General features: G+C 37.5%; 1 protein-coding gene across 1 annotated transcript; it reads left to right on the top strand.

Annotated features, from left to right (window-relative positions):
* The first annotated feature begins 685 nt into the window (after positions 1–685).
* Positions 686–2,364, top strand: marveld1 (MARVEL domain containing 1). Its single transcript, XM_059565844.1, has one exon. The coding sequence runs from the start codon at positions 1,321–1,323 to the stop codon at positions 1,807–1,809; it is 489 nt and encodes a 162-aa protein (XP_059421827.1). The 5' UTR covers positions 686–1,320; the 3' UTR covers positions 1,810–2,364.
* Positions 2,365–16,321: the final 13,957 nt, after the last annotated feature.

Raw genomic sequence — 16,321 nt, 5'->3', positions numbered from 1 at the left:
TTTACATGATTCAAACATGATTTGAAACATAAATCTTGATCTTTTGCTGTTATTTTGAACTTCCTATCCATCAAAGAATCCTGGGGGGGAAAGTTTCCACAAAAATATTAAGCAGTAAATCTGTTTTCACCACAGATAATAATAAATGTTTCTTGAGCAGCAAATCAGCTTATTAGAATGATTTCTGAAGGACCATGTGACTCTGAGAACTAGAGTAGTGATGTTGAAAATTCAGCTTTGTCATCACAAGAATAAATGTAAATATATTAAAATATCTGTAATCTTAAAGGGATAGTTCTCCCAAAAATGAAAATTCTGTCATCATTTACTTACCCTCATGTCGTCCCAAACCTGCATGAGTTGTTTTCTTATGTTGAACATAAAATAAGATATTTTGAAGATTGCTGGTAATCAATGCCATTGACTTTCATAGTAGCCTACTTTTTTCCTACTATGGAAGTCAATGGCATATCTTATTTTATGTTCAACATAAGAAAGCATTTTTGGGTGAACTATGCCTTTAAGTGTATTTTTTATATAATAAATGCAGCCTTGTTCAGTAAAAGAAACTGTAACAATAGTGTAAAACATGTTTTTCAATGTTTTTATGTAATGTATTTAAAAAAATATAACCCCATAAAAAGTGGCATTTAAAAGCAAATGAGGCTAAACATTTTCTCAGAACTTTTCTCCAGGTATTTTCTGCTAAGAAAAGATGACTATTAAAAAAGTTCCCAACAATGATGACAATTAGAAAATAAGCAAATACTTACTCTGTTATAATAAATGTTTTTCTTTTGTGAGAATTATTTATCCTAAGATGCCTTGTTTAAAATAAATGCCACCAAGTTAGTTGTTTTTTACTTTTAATTAAAATGCATTCACAAGCTTTAGTGTAGCTAAAGCATCCAAACACTTTTTGGGGCCACTGTATGCACACACAGGAATTTTCTAACTACAGCCGATTGAGAGAGTGATGGACGACAAGGAAGAGGAGGAGGAGAAAGGGCTTAGTGTTTCAAGTCCTGCCCTCTGTTCTGTTTCTCCTCCTGCTCTCTGCTTGGAAAGAGGGGGAGGGAGACAAGACTCAATAGTTACCACAGGAAACGGAAGAGACCGACAAACAGAAGTCATTTCAAAACCCCGGGGCCGAGTAGAAGAATCACTCTGTGTGCATTTGCAGGGTTCTCCTCCTCCAAAACCCTTATCAGCCGCTCCTTACCTCTCCTGCTGGCTCCTTCTTCTCCTCGTTTCTCTGTTTGTGGCAAACAGTGCCCACCCTGACCTCCAGGAGAAAGTCTTTTTCAACAAAAAGAGGAGATGCCCCCTCAGCCACAGGTGAAGAGAAGTTTCCTGGAATTCCTCAAGAGCTTTATCGGGATTGTACGGGTCCTCCAGATCCTCCTGGGAGCCGGGCTTTGGGTCACCATCGCTGCCAACAAGTATGAGGGCTCCATTCACTATGTGCTGTTTGTGGCCGTGCTTTTCTGGCTCCTCACGTTAGCCATCTTCATCCTCACGCTTCTGGACAAGCAGGACCTCGTTCCCGTCCTCGGAGGAGAACGCTGGTTGTTAAGCAATGTCATCCACGATGTTGCCGCCACTCTGCTGTATCTGTCCACCATTGGGATCATGATCTACAAAACCCAAAAGAACTCCTACTGCAACCTGGATGTCTACAAACATCACTGCTTGTACAAGGTCTACCTCACTGCCTCTGTCTTCGCCTGCCTCACTGCCGGTGTCTATCTGCTTTCCACCGTCTACGGCAGCTACAGGAAATGTCGAGGTGAGCGGACGGTCGTGTGAAAACCGACTGCATCCCTCACACCCTGCCACTGCGAGACATTTTGAAAAGCTTTTTGGAGACTTAAAAATCTCCTTTTTTATCAAAGCAGAGGGTTGATCCTCTTGCCTGAGGCTTTCAGGTTTGTTTGTTGCTTTTTATACAATAATTTATAGAGCTTTTGTACTGCAGTCACACATAAAGTCTATTTTACACTTGTGTTTATGTTGCCGGAGCTCTATATATAAGTAGTTGTATTTTTTTGCATTGTATAACTGACAACTCAAAGAGCAGTTTGTCGCTTGACGAAACCATATTCTTCATGTTTTGTTCTTTTAACTTTTTGATATGACATTGAGCGATTAAACACTAAGGCTCTGCTTCATCTCCGTGTCTTTCATCAAATGTGTACATGTATTTGACTGTTTGACAATCCTAGAATGAATCGCACCAGGTCAAAGATCTCCACTTGATCCACTTTTAAAGAGAGGAAATATTTAATGCAGACAATCATGTTCTAGAATGAAATGTAATATGTGGCTGTTAACAGTTAATAAATAAGAAAGAAATTAAGTAAATGCAACTTCATTTCTGTGTTTTGTATGATGTTTAAATAAATGGTTTCCTAATTTGCTTGGTAAATTTAGGAATATAGGCTGTAATACATTAGCCAGACCACAATATAATGTGCTATAATGTGCAGAGGTGTTGGGACAGCTGCCTGTGATCAGTTTTTATGCAGTCATGAGTTTTAGGAGAAATACAGTGCTAGTCCAAACCGCAAATTGTGTGTGAATGTATTTCTACATTTCAGAATGTTACGTCATAACATACAGTTCTTTGTTTAACACAGTACTGGTCAAAAGACTAGAATTATTATGTTTAAAAAAAAATAAATAAGTATTTCATGTTCACCAATGCTGTATTTATTGGATGAAAAAATAAGTGAAAACAGTAATTTTGAGAAATGTTATTATAATTTATTATTAATCTGTTCTCTTTTTTGAAATTGTATTTTTCAGCAGTCATTACTCCAGTCTTCAGTGTCACGTGATCCTTCAGAAATGGCATAATATGCAAATTTTGTGCTCAGGAATGTTTTCTACTATCAATGCTGAAAATAGTTTTTGCTGGTTGGTTTTTTTGTGAAAACCATGATACACATTCACAAGTTTAGTGCAAGTAAAAATAAAAAGTAAAAAGATTTCTATTTCAAGTAGTTCATGTTCTTTTGTACTTTTCATCAAAGAACCCTGGAAAAAAATGCATCATGGTTTTCACAACAATATATTATATTGCACATATTATACAACAATAGTTTATATTATAACAGCAGCAGCTTTTAACTTTGATGATAATTACTTTGTGAGGAAGTCGTGGCCTAGTGGTTAGAGAGTTTGACTCCTAACCCTAGGGTTGTGGGTCCGAATCTCGGGCCGGCAATACCACGACTTGGGTGCCCTTGAGCAAGGCACTGAACTCCCAACTGCTCCCTGGGCAGCCGCAGCATAAATGGCTGCCCACTGCTCTAGGTGTGTGTTCACAGTGTGTGTGTGTTCACTGCTCTGTGTGTGTGCACTTTGGATGGGTTAAATGCAGAGAACGAATTATGAGTATGGGTCACCATACTTGGCTGAATGTCACAACACAACAATAATAATAACTATTATTAATAACTGAACGGCAATAACAAAAATTCAAATTTACACATTTGAAGGTTTTCTGAAGGATCATGTGAATTGAGGACTGACAGCTGAAAATTCCTTACGTTTTAAAATATATTAAAATTACTTTTATATTTTGATCAGATAAATAAAGGCTTGGTGAGCATTCTTTTAAAAACAAACAAAAAACACAAATCCGAATATAAAACACTTCACTAGCAGAACAGATTGCTGGACAAACATTTCTTCAACCTGTTTTCTCATGTTTTGTCTACTACCCTGTTCCTTTAAATGGAGTTCTATGATTGTAATTGCTTTTTCTAGCAATACAGAACAGTATGTTCACTCTCCCTGAAGAAGGAAAAAAAAGAAAAAAAAAAGTTATTAAATGACATAAATTTCTCAATGCTGGAGGACCAGTGTTTACACAAACTGTTGAACTTGAAAAAGAAATTTCCTGCTGGTGAAGAGTTCTCTGGAAATGTGCTGCTCATCAGTGTCATCCTAGTCTTGAGCCAAACTTTTGTTTTGCAGCATTTAAGCATATTTACATATTTTGGCATGTTCTTTTAATGTGATGTTTGTCTGAAACTAGTTGATATCACAAGAATAGGCCAATAATAATAAATAATTTTGCAAATTTAATATCTTTTTTAATTGCACAGCAGTGACTGCCTACAACATCATGCAAGCATGCATAAATAAAAAATAAATGTGCCTTGGACATTCAGTGAACGTAGTTGTATTAGAGATGTATTGGAAATTGTTATTTTTATCACTCTAGCAACAGAGCAAAAGGAGGTAGACAGTGAGCCAAACAATATGAGCTGAATTTATCTATTGGAATAGGTCATTGGCACACTATATGAAATATTAAAATGGGTCTATAATGGGTCATTTACTCACTATATGAAATATTAAAAGACAACGAATGCTTGGACACATTTGTACAACATTCACTACCAGCACTGGTTATGAAGCAAGTCTATATAAATAAATGAATGTATAATGACTCATATTTGGCAAGAGGTAAGGTCAACAAATGACCATTCAACAGGAATTACAGTTTGGCTGTCCAGCTTGGAAACAGGAAGCAACAGGAATTCCCTCAGGAGCATAGAGTGGGGTACAGCCTTCAGCGGAAGCACTCCGGTTCAAACATGTTGACAGAAACACATGGATGGCGTTAACCAATGAAAACCATGTAACACATAACTGTATGTATACCAAGACTTTAACTGAAATGGCTGTAAAGTCATGACTTTGTCAAATAAACCCAAATAAAGACTGACTTCATTCTATTTTCTCATTTGCAAATCATCCAAGTGCCTCTTCCAGTGTTTTGAAGCTGTTGGCTTTGTCTCCCTTGACTAAATGAGTTGTTTTGTTTAAATGCTCCATGTGGGGCCCGTATTCACAGGATAAGTCATCAGAGCTTCAATGAGACCAGGCCTGCACATTTGGACCGTTAACCACACGCTCTGCCCAGAGTGCTGAGACATACATTCCTGTGTGACGTGCCTGTGTGATGTGCTTCACATAATAAAAAACATAAAAAAAACTGTTTAAATCAGAACTGAATTGACTAAGTATAAAAGGAAAGAAATATTATGCAAGACCTTTGAGAAAATGATAGTTAGGAAAGGGTAATATTTAATTGTGTTACAGTAAATGCCTGATGCAGTATTTTGAAGGGATCTTAAAAGCACGACTTTTTCTTTTCTGCTGCTTTTGACGTCACAGCTCGGGACAGTTGCTAGCGAAGGACCATTCGTGTTGTCATGATGTCATTTCCTCTGGTTTTGTATTTATAAGTTGCAGGTGATTCAGAATTTCTGAACAGTGTGAAACTGTGTTTAAGGAACTAGAGCTTATTTTAATCCACCCAGAAGAAAAGGTTTTGCTGAGTGCTTGCTCTTTCATAGCTTCCATAGTTCCCATATATGTTCTATTTAAAGGGATAGTTCCCCCACAAATGGAAATTTTGTCATAATTTACTCACCCTCATGATGTTTCAAACCATAAGCATTTGTTTCTTTCTGTTAAACACACACACAAAAAAGACATTTTGAAGAATGTTGGTAACCAAACTGATAAACATTGACTTGCATAGACTGGAAGAAATTACTTCACAAGTTGATGGCTACAATAAACTGCTTGGTTACCCATATTTTTCAAAATATCAACTTTTGTGTTCGGCAGAAAAAACTGGCTGTTCTGACTCACAGACATTAAGTAAGTTTTTATATTTAAAGAATTTGCCAATGATTATTCAAACACAAGTTTTGAGCAGTGTAGAGTAAGCTATGTTTACGCGGCACGGCGCGATGAAACGCAATGCCTAAAAAGTATAAGTCAGGATTCCTCAATTAGTTTTCGTCAGGGGCCGAATTCTGCCAATGATACCAAGCCAAAAGCCACTGACCTCGGACTTGACTAATATATATATATATATATATATATAAATTATTATTATAATTATTATATTATTGTTGCTTTTGTTGAAATAATCAAGAGATGGTCACAAGATAAATATTCAGACCCCCCCCCCTCCCCAGTCTGTTTTATTCAAACAATTATGACAATTTTTGCACTTACATATGTCAATGTCAATGTCACCTTTATTTATATAGCGCTTTAAACAAAATACATTGCGTCAAAGCAACTGAACAACATTCATTAGGAAAACAGTGTCAATAATGCAAAAATGATAGTTAAAGGCAGTTCATCATTGGATTCAGTTATGTCATCTCTTTTCAGTTAAATAGTGTCTGTGCATTTATTTGCAATCAAGTCAACGATATCGCTGTAGATGAAGTGTCCCCAACTAAGCAAGCCAGAGGCGACAGCGGCAAGGAACCGAAACTCCATCGGTGACAGAATGGAGAAAAAAACCTTGGGAGAAACCAGGCTCAGTTGGGGGGCCAGTTCTTCTCTGACCAGACGAAACCAGTAGTTCAATTCCAGGCTGCAGCAAAGTCAGATTGTGCAGAAGAATCATCTGTTTCCTGTGGTCTTGCCCTGGTGCTCCTCTGAGACAAGGTCTTTACAGGGGATCTGTATCTGGGGCTCTAGTTGTCCTGGTCTCCGCTGTCTTTCAGGGATGTAGAGGTCCTTTCTAGGTGCTGATCCACCATCTGGTCTGGATACGTACTGGATCCGGGTGACTGCAGTGACCCTCTGATCTGGACACAGACTGGATCTGGTGGCCACGGTGACCTCGGAACAAGAGAGAAACAGACAAATATTAGCGTAGATGCCATTCTTCTAATGATGTAGCAAGTACATAGGTTGTTATGGGAAGTGTTTCCGGTTCCGGTTTACCTAATTAATGCAGCCTAAAAATCCTTTAACGGATTTGGATAATAAAAGCATATTAGTATGTTATGTGTATGCCAGGTTAAAGAGATGGGTCTTTAATCTAGATTTAAACTGCAAGAGTGTGTCTGCCTCCCGAACAATGTTAGGTAGGTTATTCCAGAGTTTGGGCGCCAAATAGGAAAAGGATCTGCCGCCTGCAGTTGATTTTGATATTCTAGGTATTATCAAATTGCCTGAGTTTTGAGAACGTAGCGGACGTAGAGGATTATAATGTAAAAGGAGCTCATTCAAATACTGAGGTGCTAAACCATTCAGGGCTTTATAAGTAATAAGCAATATTTTAAAATCTATGCGACTCTTGATAGGGAGCCAGTGCAGTGTTGACAGGACCGGGCTAATATGGTCATACTTCCTGGTTCTAGTAAGAACTCTTGCTGCTGCATTTTGGACTAGCTGTAGTTTGTTTACTAAGCGTGCAGAACAACCACCCAATAAAGCATTACAATAATCTAACCTTGAGGTCATAAATGCATGGATTAACATTTCTGCATTTGACATTGAGAGCATAGGCCGTAATTTAGATATATTTTTGAGATGGAAAAATGCAGTTTTACAAATGCTAGAAACGTGGCTTTCTAAGGAAAGATTTTGATCAAGTAGCACACCTAGGTTCCTAACTGATGACGAAGAATTGACAGAGCAACCATCAAGTCTTAGACAGTGTTCTAGGTTATTACAAGCAGAGTTTTTAGGTCCTATAATTAACACCTCTGTTTTTTCAGAATTTAGCAGTAAGAAATTACTCGTCATCCAGTTTTTTATATCGACTATGCAATCCATTAGTTTTTCAAATTGGTGTGTTTCACCGGGCTGCGAAGAAATATAGAGCTGAGTATCATCAGCATAACAGTGAAAGCTAACACCATTTTTCCTGATGATATCTCCCAAGGGTAACATATAAAGCGTGAAGAGTAGCGGCCCTAGTACTGAGCCTTGAGGTACTCCATACTGCACTTGTGATCGATAGGATACATCTTCATTCACTGCTACGAACTGATGGCGGTCATATAAGTACGATTTAAACCATGCTAATGCACTTCCACTGATGCCAACAAAGTATTCAAGTCTATGCGAAAAAATGTTGTGGTCAATTGTGTCAAACGCAGCACTAAGATCCAATAAAACTAATAGAGAGATACACCCACGATCAGATGATAAGAGCAGATCATTTGTAACTCTAAGAAGAGCAGTCTCAGTACTATGATATGGTCTAAATCCTGACTGGAAATCCTCACATATACCATTTTTCTCTAAGAAGGAATATAATTGTGTGGATACCACCTTTTCTAGTATCTTGGACAGAAAAGGGAGATTCGAGATTGGTCTATAATTAACTAGTTCTTTGGGGTCAGGTTGTGGTTTTTTGATGAGAGGCTTAATAACAGCCAGTTTGAAGGTTTTGGGGACATGTCCTAATGACAATGAGGAATTAATAATAGTCAGAAGAGGATCTATGACTTCTGGAAGCACCTCTTTCAGGAGCTTAGATGGTATAGGGTCTAACATACATGTTGTTGGTTTAGATGATTTAACAAGTTTATACAATTCTTTCTCTCCTATGGTAGAGAATGAGTGGAACTGTTCCTCAGGGGGTCTATAGTGCACTGTCTGATGTGATACTGTAGCTGACGGCTGAATGGTTGCAATTTTATCTCTAATAGTATCGATTTTAGAAGTAAAGTAGTTCATAAACTCATTACTGCTGTGGTGTTGGGAAATGTCAACACTAGTTGAGGCTTTATTTTTCGTTAATTTAGCCACTGTATTGAATAAATACCTGGGGTTATGTTTGTTTTCTTCTAAAAGAGAAGAAAAGTAATCGGATCTAGCAGTTTTTAATGCTTTTCTGTAGGATATGTTACTTTCCCGCCAAGCAATACGAAATTCCATCTAGTTTTGTTTTCCTCCAGCTGCGCTCCATTTTTCGGGCTGCTCTCTTTAGGGTGCGAGTATGCTCATTATACCATGGTGTCAAACTGTTTTCCTTAACCTTCCTTAAGCGTAAAGGAGCAACTTTATTTAAAGTGCTAGAAAAGAGAGAGTCCATAGTTTCTGTTACATCATCAAGTTGTTCTGAGGTTTTGGATATGCTAAGGAATTTGGATACATCAGGAAGATAACTTAAAAAGCAGTCTTTTGTGTTAGAAGTGATGGTTCTTCCATACTTGTAACAAGAAGTAGAATTTGCAATTTTGGCTATATGAATTTTGCAAAGAACTAAATAATGATCTGAGATATCATCACTTGGCTGAATAATTTCAACACCATCAACATCAATTCCATGTGACAGTATTAAAACGTTATTATAAATTGAAGCAACACCTCCACCTTTGCCTTTTAGACGTGGCTCATGTTTATAACAGTAATCTTGGGGGGTGGACTCATTTAAAATAACGTAATCATCAGGTTTTAGCCAGGTTTCTGTCAAACAGAGTACATCTATATTATGATCAGTGATCATATTATTTACAAAAAGTGTTTTCGTAGAAAGGGATCTGATATTCAATAAGCCAAGCTTTATCATTTGTTTATCCATATTGCTTCTGTTTTTTATTTGTTGAACCTCAATTAAATTGTTAATCTTAACTTGGTTTGGACGTTTTTTGTATTTTTGGATCCATTTTTCTTTACTTAACAACACTCGCCATGTTTTTGCTATCACATTATATATTTACACTGGATGCGACAAAGCATTGCAAATCATTTGAACTTTGTGTCAGCGCGTCATAAATATAACGATTCAGCAGGGGACTTGTCACGCCGCGCTGCGCCACATCAAGTGTAGACAGCATCACTGATTATAAGTTCTGTTGTATTTTGTTGAGTTAATGTTGCTTTCTGATGCTGCGTTTGAATTTTCATGACACTTTATTTGAAATTAGCATGGGCCAAACATTTTTCTCTATTGAGGAACCCTGGTAGAAGTCACTATAATAAGTAATTATGTCCCCACTGGATGCAAATAATGCTTAGTTTGTAATGGGTTTTATTGGTTTTGTCTCATCGTACCAGGTGATGGCATCACAGTATGATGAGGGACTTAACATTTCCGTCACACGCTTGATGTATTCGGCAAATCAAAATGCACTGGATAGCTGGCCAATCACAGCACACCTTGCTTTTCAAACTGATGAGCTTTGTAAAAAACTATGCATTTCAGAAAGGCGGGACATAGGGGAGAAACAATAATGTACAGTATATGGAAAATAATGTGTTTTTTGAACCTTAAACCACATAAAAAAAATTTATTACACCAAATAATGTTCTTTTTTAGCAACATCATATGACATCTTTAAGATGTGTAAACAAAAATGGAAAAAAATGACTCCAAATACAAAAATAATTTAATCTCATGATTTCTGAATATTTTTCCCCCCAGAAAGATGTAGTATTTTTGTGTTTTATTTTGCGATTTTAACTTTTTTTTTTTAATTTTTATGGAAGCTTGTTTATGATATTGTATAAAAAAAGGTAATTGTGAAATTTTTTTCTCATAATATTTACTTTTTTCTCACAATTGCATGTTTAAATCTCGCAATTCAGTTTTTTTTTCTTCTCAATAACATGATAAAAACTTGCAATTGGGAATTATAAGTTTCGAATTGTGTGATTATAAACTTTAGAACTTTTTTCTTTTTTTGGAAATTGCGAGTTTATATCACGCAGTTCTGACTTCTTAAAGCAATTACCTTTTTATTCAGTGGAGGAAACAGACTTCCATAGTTTTCTTTTTCTTTTATGTTTTGTTTTTGTTTTTTGTTTTGTTTAGAATTTAGCATTTAATCTCACTCCTGTCAATTAAAAAACATATTTTCTATTCTTTTTTCTTCTCTCCTTTAAACATTATGTATCAATCTGTCTTCTCAAAGTCTAAAGCTGTTGCCCCCAGTTTTACAATCCATGTCATGTAATGTTCTTGTTTTAGTGAGTAATCTTTTGCGCAAGTCTTGTAACTATAGCTCTTTCATACAACCTGTATCCAAGGAGACAGAATCAGATTATGGGCTAGAGGAAATGATGTCACATCCTGTTTTAGAGCAGTCTGAATTGGGGCTGTGTTCAAGCAGATTGTGGCAGAGGGCTGTGCAGCTTTTGGGTTGTGAGGCCTATTTATAGAGTTCTGGAAATACCAGGACTTCCTTTTTGCTGCCAGCCTATTGCAGATGGCAAGAATGTGTTATTAACTCGGCTTTAACTAAAACTTTGCTAATTGTAATCGGGGCAGCACAAGTGCTGCAAATACATTGATTAGGCTGAATTTGTGGAGAATCCTCCTCATGTACATCAATATTTCAGCTAGCTTTACTGCGTTTTGATCCACACCTCTCGGCTCTCTGCACCGCTTTGCGAGGGAAAACAACAAACAGACGTGTCTAGTTCAATAAATGCAGAGGGAGGCTTTCCAAAGCCCTTAGAAGGAAACAAGCCTTCCAGACTTTGGCATGCTTGTTATGGAAAGCGTTAAAGTCAAACAAGCCCACTTTGTTCAGAACAGGGCCAGACGTACTCTCACATTCACAGAATATTTGCCCACATATGACCAAAAATGTCCCTGTTGACCTAGAGTGACTGCTTTGTCAATGGATGTTATCCAGTTTTAAATATAATAAAGTTGACATTTAGTTCATTTTAATAGTATGTAATTGAAATGCTACTTTAGATTTATTTTATATTAAACTTGGTTAGAATTCACTTAATTACTAACTTTTATAATAAACAGTGCATAAGGCACACATATTTATACTAGTAAGAATAAGTGTATAAACAAACAACTATTTATGAGTTTATTCTCAGAGTTTCTAGAATTGTCTGGACTTGAAGGAAAATCCTGGGGCAGGACGTGGCATTATCTGTACCTGGTTATTATGAGCCAAAAACCAGCAAATCAAGGGTGTTAATTTAGCAAAAGACGGCTGTGGTTTCCACAGAACCCTGTTTCTAACACTTACATTTTTCTGAGATAAAAATGTATGTTGCTATAATGAATAAATAAGCTTTGATTGTTAGTCCCTCATTTTGCATTTTTCTACACATTTCTACATTTTGCTACACACATACACACACACATATTCACACAACATTCAAAAATGACATGAAGTGAAAAATGTAATTGTATCTTGTTTTCTTCTTGGTTTTCATCATGTAAAATAGTAGGATTCCTACACTAGAGGGTTACACGAGAGTGGATTTTCAAAGCTTTCCCGTCCCACTCCCGCAAAAAAAAAAAAAAAATATATATATATATATAATTTCCCGTCCTGTCCCAAAACCCACAAAAAAAAACTGGGGGAAAATCCTGTCCCATCCCAATCCCGGAAGAATGCCCCCCATTCCTTCCCACTCCTGTGTTGTGTTTTTTGTTTTGTTTGTTTATTTGTTTGTTTTTTGCCTGGAGTCTCTCAGTTAGGCCTACAATAAAAATAAAAAATAAATAGTTTTTTAATAATTTATTGAACTGAAAGTCATTTTAAACAATGCTCTGTGTGTAGCCTATTGCACACATTAAATTTAATGTAAATCAGCAACACACACCTTTTCTATTTGAGTAGATATTTGAGTTTTCACGTTTTCATGAAAATAGATATTTTACTCCCTATAGATTTATTTTTCATACACAGAGTTTCGAAGTTTTTCGCTCAAGTTCACAGATCGAGATGGAGTTTGCTTGAATTATTTTACAGAAGCTCAACGTTTCGTTGTCATTCTGAGTGAACACAAATAAACGTAAAATAAACGAGTCTTTACAGTTTCGAAATATGTATTACTTTTATCTGTATGACCAAAAATGATCAAGTGAGTGCCTCCATCTGTCCTGCAGTGAGCGCGCTGCTGTTCATCTTCCACACACACTTCAGTAGTGCACATTTCTGTTGGTTAACATTAGATTGATAGGACATGTAAAGTTTTTACTACTGTGACGAGTGGGGCGGGGCCGAGGGATGTGGGAACACAAGCAAGGCCGGTGGAGTGATTGGGAAATCAGCGACACCTGCGACCCACCACCGGTCTCTAGTACAACAGAGGAGATGGAAGGATATAAAACTGGAGCGACGACAGTGAAGGACGAGAGAGGACCAGGCCTGGGCTTTAGTTTATGTTTTGGTTTTATTTTGTGCACATCAGTCGTCCGTGAGGGGCTGATGCGCTGTTTTGTGTTTATTTTGAATTATTAAAGTTTCATTTGATTGTCCGCCGGTTCCCGCCTCCTTCTTCCCGATGATTATGGAGTTTTTATTATTATAGTGGTGCCAAAACCCGGGAGGAAGAAGGACCGTCGCCGCTGCCATGCAAAGTCCGGCCGCCACGCCGCTTGCGGATATCATCGCCTCCCTCACGGTCCTTCACCGCGGACAACACCAGGCCCTGCTGGACCTGAGGACTGATCAGGAGAGGCGTTTCCAGCAGGAGGACCGCAAGAGGTTCCGGAGCTGGATCGATCGGGAGGTTCGCGCCGAGGCCGCCGCGCCGCCCGCCGCGCCCATGCATCTACCGCTGCATAAGATGGGGCCCCAGGACGATCCAGAGGCCTTCCTGGAGCTTTTTGAGAAGTCGGCGGAGGCGTGCGGGTGGCCCAGGTGGCCGGCCAACAACTTCCGGTGGCGAACCTCCTGGTCTTCGACGACCTAAAGAGGGCCGTCATCCAACGGGTCAGTCGGTCGCCCGAGCAACATCGACAGCGTTTCCAAATACCAGTGAGTATCAAGTGGAGTACATATCCGGCCTTGGTGGATTCAGGATGTAACCAAACCTCAATCCATCAAAGCCTGATTCAGCCGGGGGCATTGGATACAAGCCGCGTGGTTAAGGTGTGGTGCGTACACGGGGATGTGGTGGAGTATCCGGTTGTCCCAATTATGATTCAATTCCGGGGACAAAAGCATAGTGTGGAGGTGGCGGTTAGTCCCCACCTCCGGCATCCGATAATTTTGGGAACGAATTGGCCCGCGTTTACGGTTTTATTGGGGTCGTTATGTTTATTTCTGTGCTAATGTGGTATAATAATATACGCCATAGAACAAAAAGTATGAATGATACCTTTACTATACATGTCAAACCAAACGTCTTTTTTAAACATTGTAAGATGTTTTTTGACCATATTAAAGCTAATGAGTGTAGTCAAAATGTGACCTCTTGACCTTAAACCTCATTTGACATCATTCTACTATCTTTGAAGTTTGTTCATGAATATTACTTGGTTTGCATGAAGAACCACTCCATCTTTATTAGCATTCATAAGCCAAAGCCACATGAGTCCAGTACATTTAAGAACAAAATACTATTTTAAATAAGAACAGGATGGCTGTGATTTCTATCAGGTAATACAATTAGGTTGTTGCTGAGAAGCTGTAATTTCTCAAGTCTTCCTCTAGGTGTCAGGATTGTCTCTTACATAAACCAGCTGCTGGCGACAGCAAAAAGTCTGAGATTATCCACACACAATGTTCAGTTTGATGGATGTAGTATTTGTAGGTTTATGAGCTTTACAGGATTATAGAATGGTGGTGTTTGGCTCATCTGTGTGAGGTGTGAATGATAAGCACTGTCACACAGTAATGATTTTGAGATGTTCAATATTTCTGCAGGTTTTCTAAGCATTGAGTCATGATGCTGGTATTGCACTTCTGCAGTAAAGATTGAAATAAATGTGTCTATTATTCACTTTTTGGTCACATATTGTAAAATATGTACATTTATAAATCAATAAAGTCTACATTTGTAATCATACAGATAAAAAACCTTAAGTATTCTATACTTTTAATGCATATTGTCCTGACCCATGTAAACATCAAAATTGAAAACAGCTTCATTACACAACCTGTTTGTAATGATGGCAGTGATAAACGGCACTAGAGATACAGCTGAAAGCCTCCGTATCAACAGCAACAGTTCCACTTTATGTAGCAGTAAAACAGCAGTAAAATGTCTTCCTCCTTTTTGCTCCATGAACTTTACTGGGTTTTATCTTAGGTTTTATGTTTTCTTAATGTGTTTTGTTGTTGTTGTTTGGACAGATTTACAGGGTTGCTGCAGAAATTCTTGACAGGCTCTAAATATGAAATGCTAATTAAATGTTTTGAATCTCAAGTTTTCGTTAATTGTTTGTAGAATCACCTTGTCTTAAGATCAAGTGTTTGTCACTTTAAGGTCTTTTTTTTATGTCTTTAGGAACTTGAAATCATTGAGGGTTTTTTTTATTTTTATTTTTTCAACAAATGTCAGCCATTAACAGCTAGTCGACATAAGAGATTTATTTACTGCAAAAGTTAACAGTTTTTTATAGCCCACAGCCCATGAAGAGTCTTTTGAACTCCAGGAAGATTAAATAACCAATAATAACCCTGGGTAATTAACTGTAAACCAGTTTTTCCCTGACTTTTTGACTATCCACATCTCCAAATTGTCCAAGATAGGCTAGGATGAATAAACGAATGAATTCATTTAAATTTTTTTAATTGCATTGATTTTATTATTTTACTATTATTGCAATCACTTTTTGATTTTTAGAATCATTTAATATTTTACTATTATACTTTAGTATCATTTAAATGTAAAATTGATTATTTTATTTAATTTGCAGCCCTCTTGGAAGATGCTAAGGCCTCCTGTTTGGCTTCAGCCCTGGCCCCATGGTTGAGAACCACTGCCTTAATTTCCCCGTCCTCAGCTCTCTGATAATTGTGTGTCCGTATGACAGAATTTGCCGGATAGTTTCTAAATCAAATGCATTGTCTGGTAACACTAACAAGCTTGGCTGGCTGATTCATTATTCTTTGGATGAATGTATTTATACAGGCCTGATCTTTCTCGCAGACTGTTACTATGGTAATGCAGAGCGGCACAAAGAGATTGAGGTCAGAGAAAAGGACATGCTGCAGTGTAGCTTATAAGAAGTAGCCAAAGTAGGATTTTGCTTATGAACATCTCTCAGCGAGGATTCTTCTTTCATTCTTGTGTACAGTTCTGGGATTTGACCTAGTTCACTGACACGCATCTGTTATCAGCTTGCTGTTTCAAACACATGACTGATGTTTCAAAGTCTTTGTAATCAACATCCTAGCAAATACCGTATTTTTTGATTATAACATGGCCTTCATTTATAACAGCATAATGAGACTAGATAAATTGTGAGTGATGCAAGAGTTGATAAACTTGCTAGGGTGTTGCTAATTTTTTCAAAGTGGCTTTGGGGGATTGCTAGGTTGTTGCTAGGGTGTTGTGCATGATTTCCAGGGAAGTGCTATGATGTTCTGAATTTATTGTGGTTTTGCTTGCTTGTTTGTTTCTTTGTAAGAGTGTTTAGAGCTTTTTCGGAGGTGTTTTTATTTATTTATTTACTTATTTTATTTTTTGTTGTTCTGGTGTTGTGTGTGATTTTAAGGGCACTGCTTTGGTGTTCTGATTTTATTTTGGTTTTGTTTGATTTCTTTCTTTCTTTGTTTTTTGTGGTTGCAAAAGTGTTTAGAGCTTTTTTGAGGGTGTTTTTTTCTTG

This window comes from Carassius carassius, chromosome 14, assembly GCF_963082965.1.
Source record: "Carassius carassius chromosome 14, fCarCar2.1, whole genome shotgun sequence".
Classification (NCBI taxonomy): Eukaryota; Metazoa; Chordata; class Actinopteri; order Cypriniformes; family Cyprinidae; genus Carassius; species Carassius carassius.
The sequence above is the reverse complement of the archived record's forward strand: the minus strand, read 5'-3'. Positions and strand labels throughout refer to the sequence as shown.

Bases quoted from the DNA above. Each gene is read 5' to 3' on its own strand.
- marveld1 (XM_059565844.1), top strand. From the start codon at position 1,321: ATGCCCCCTCAGCCACAGGTGAAGAGAAGTTTCCTGGAATTCCTCAAG.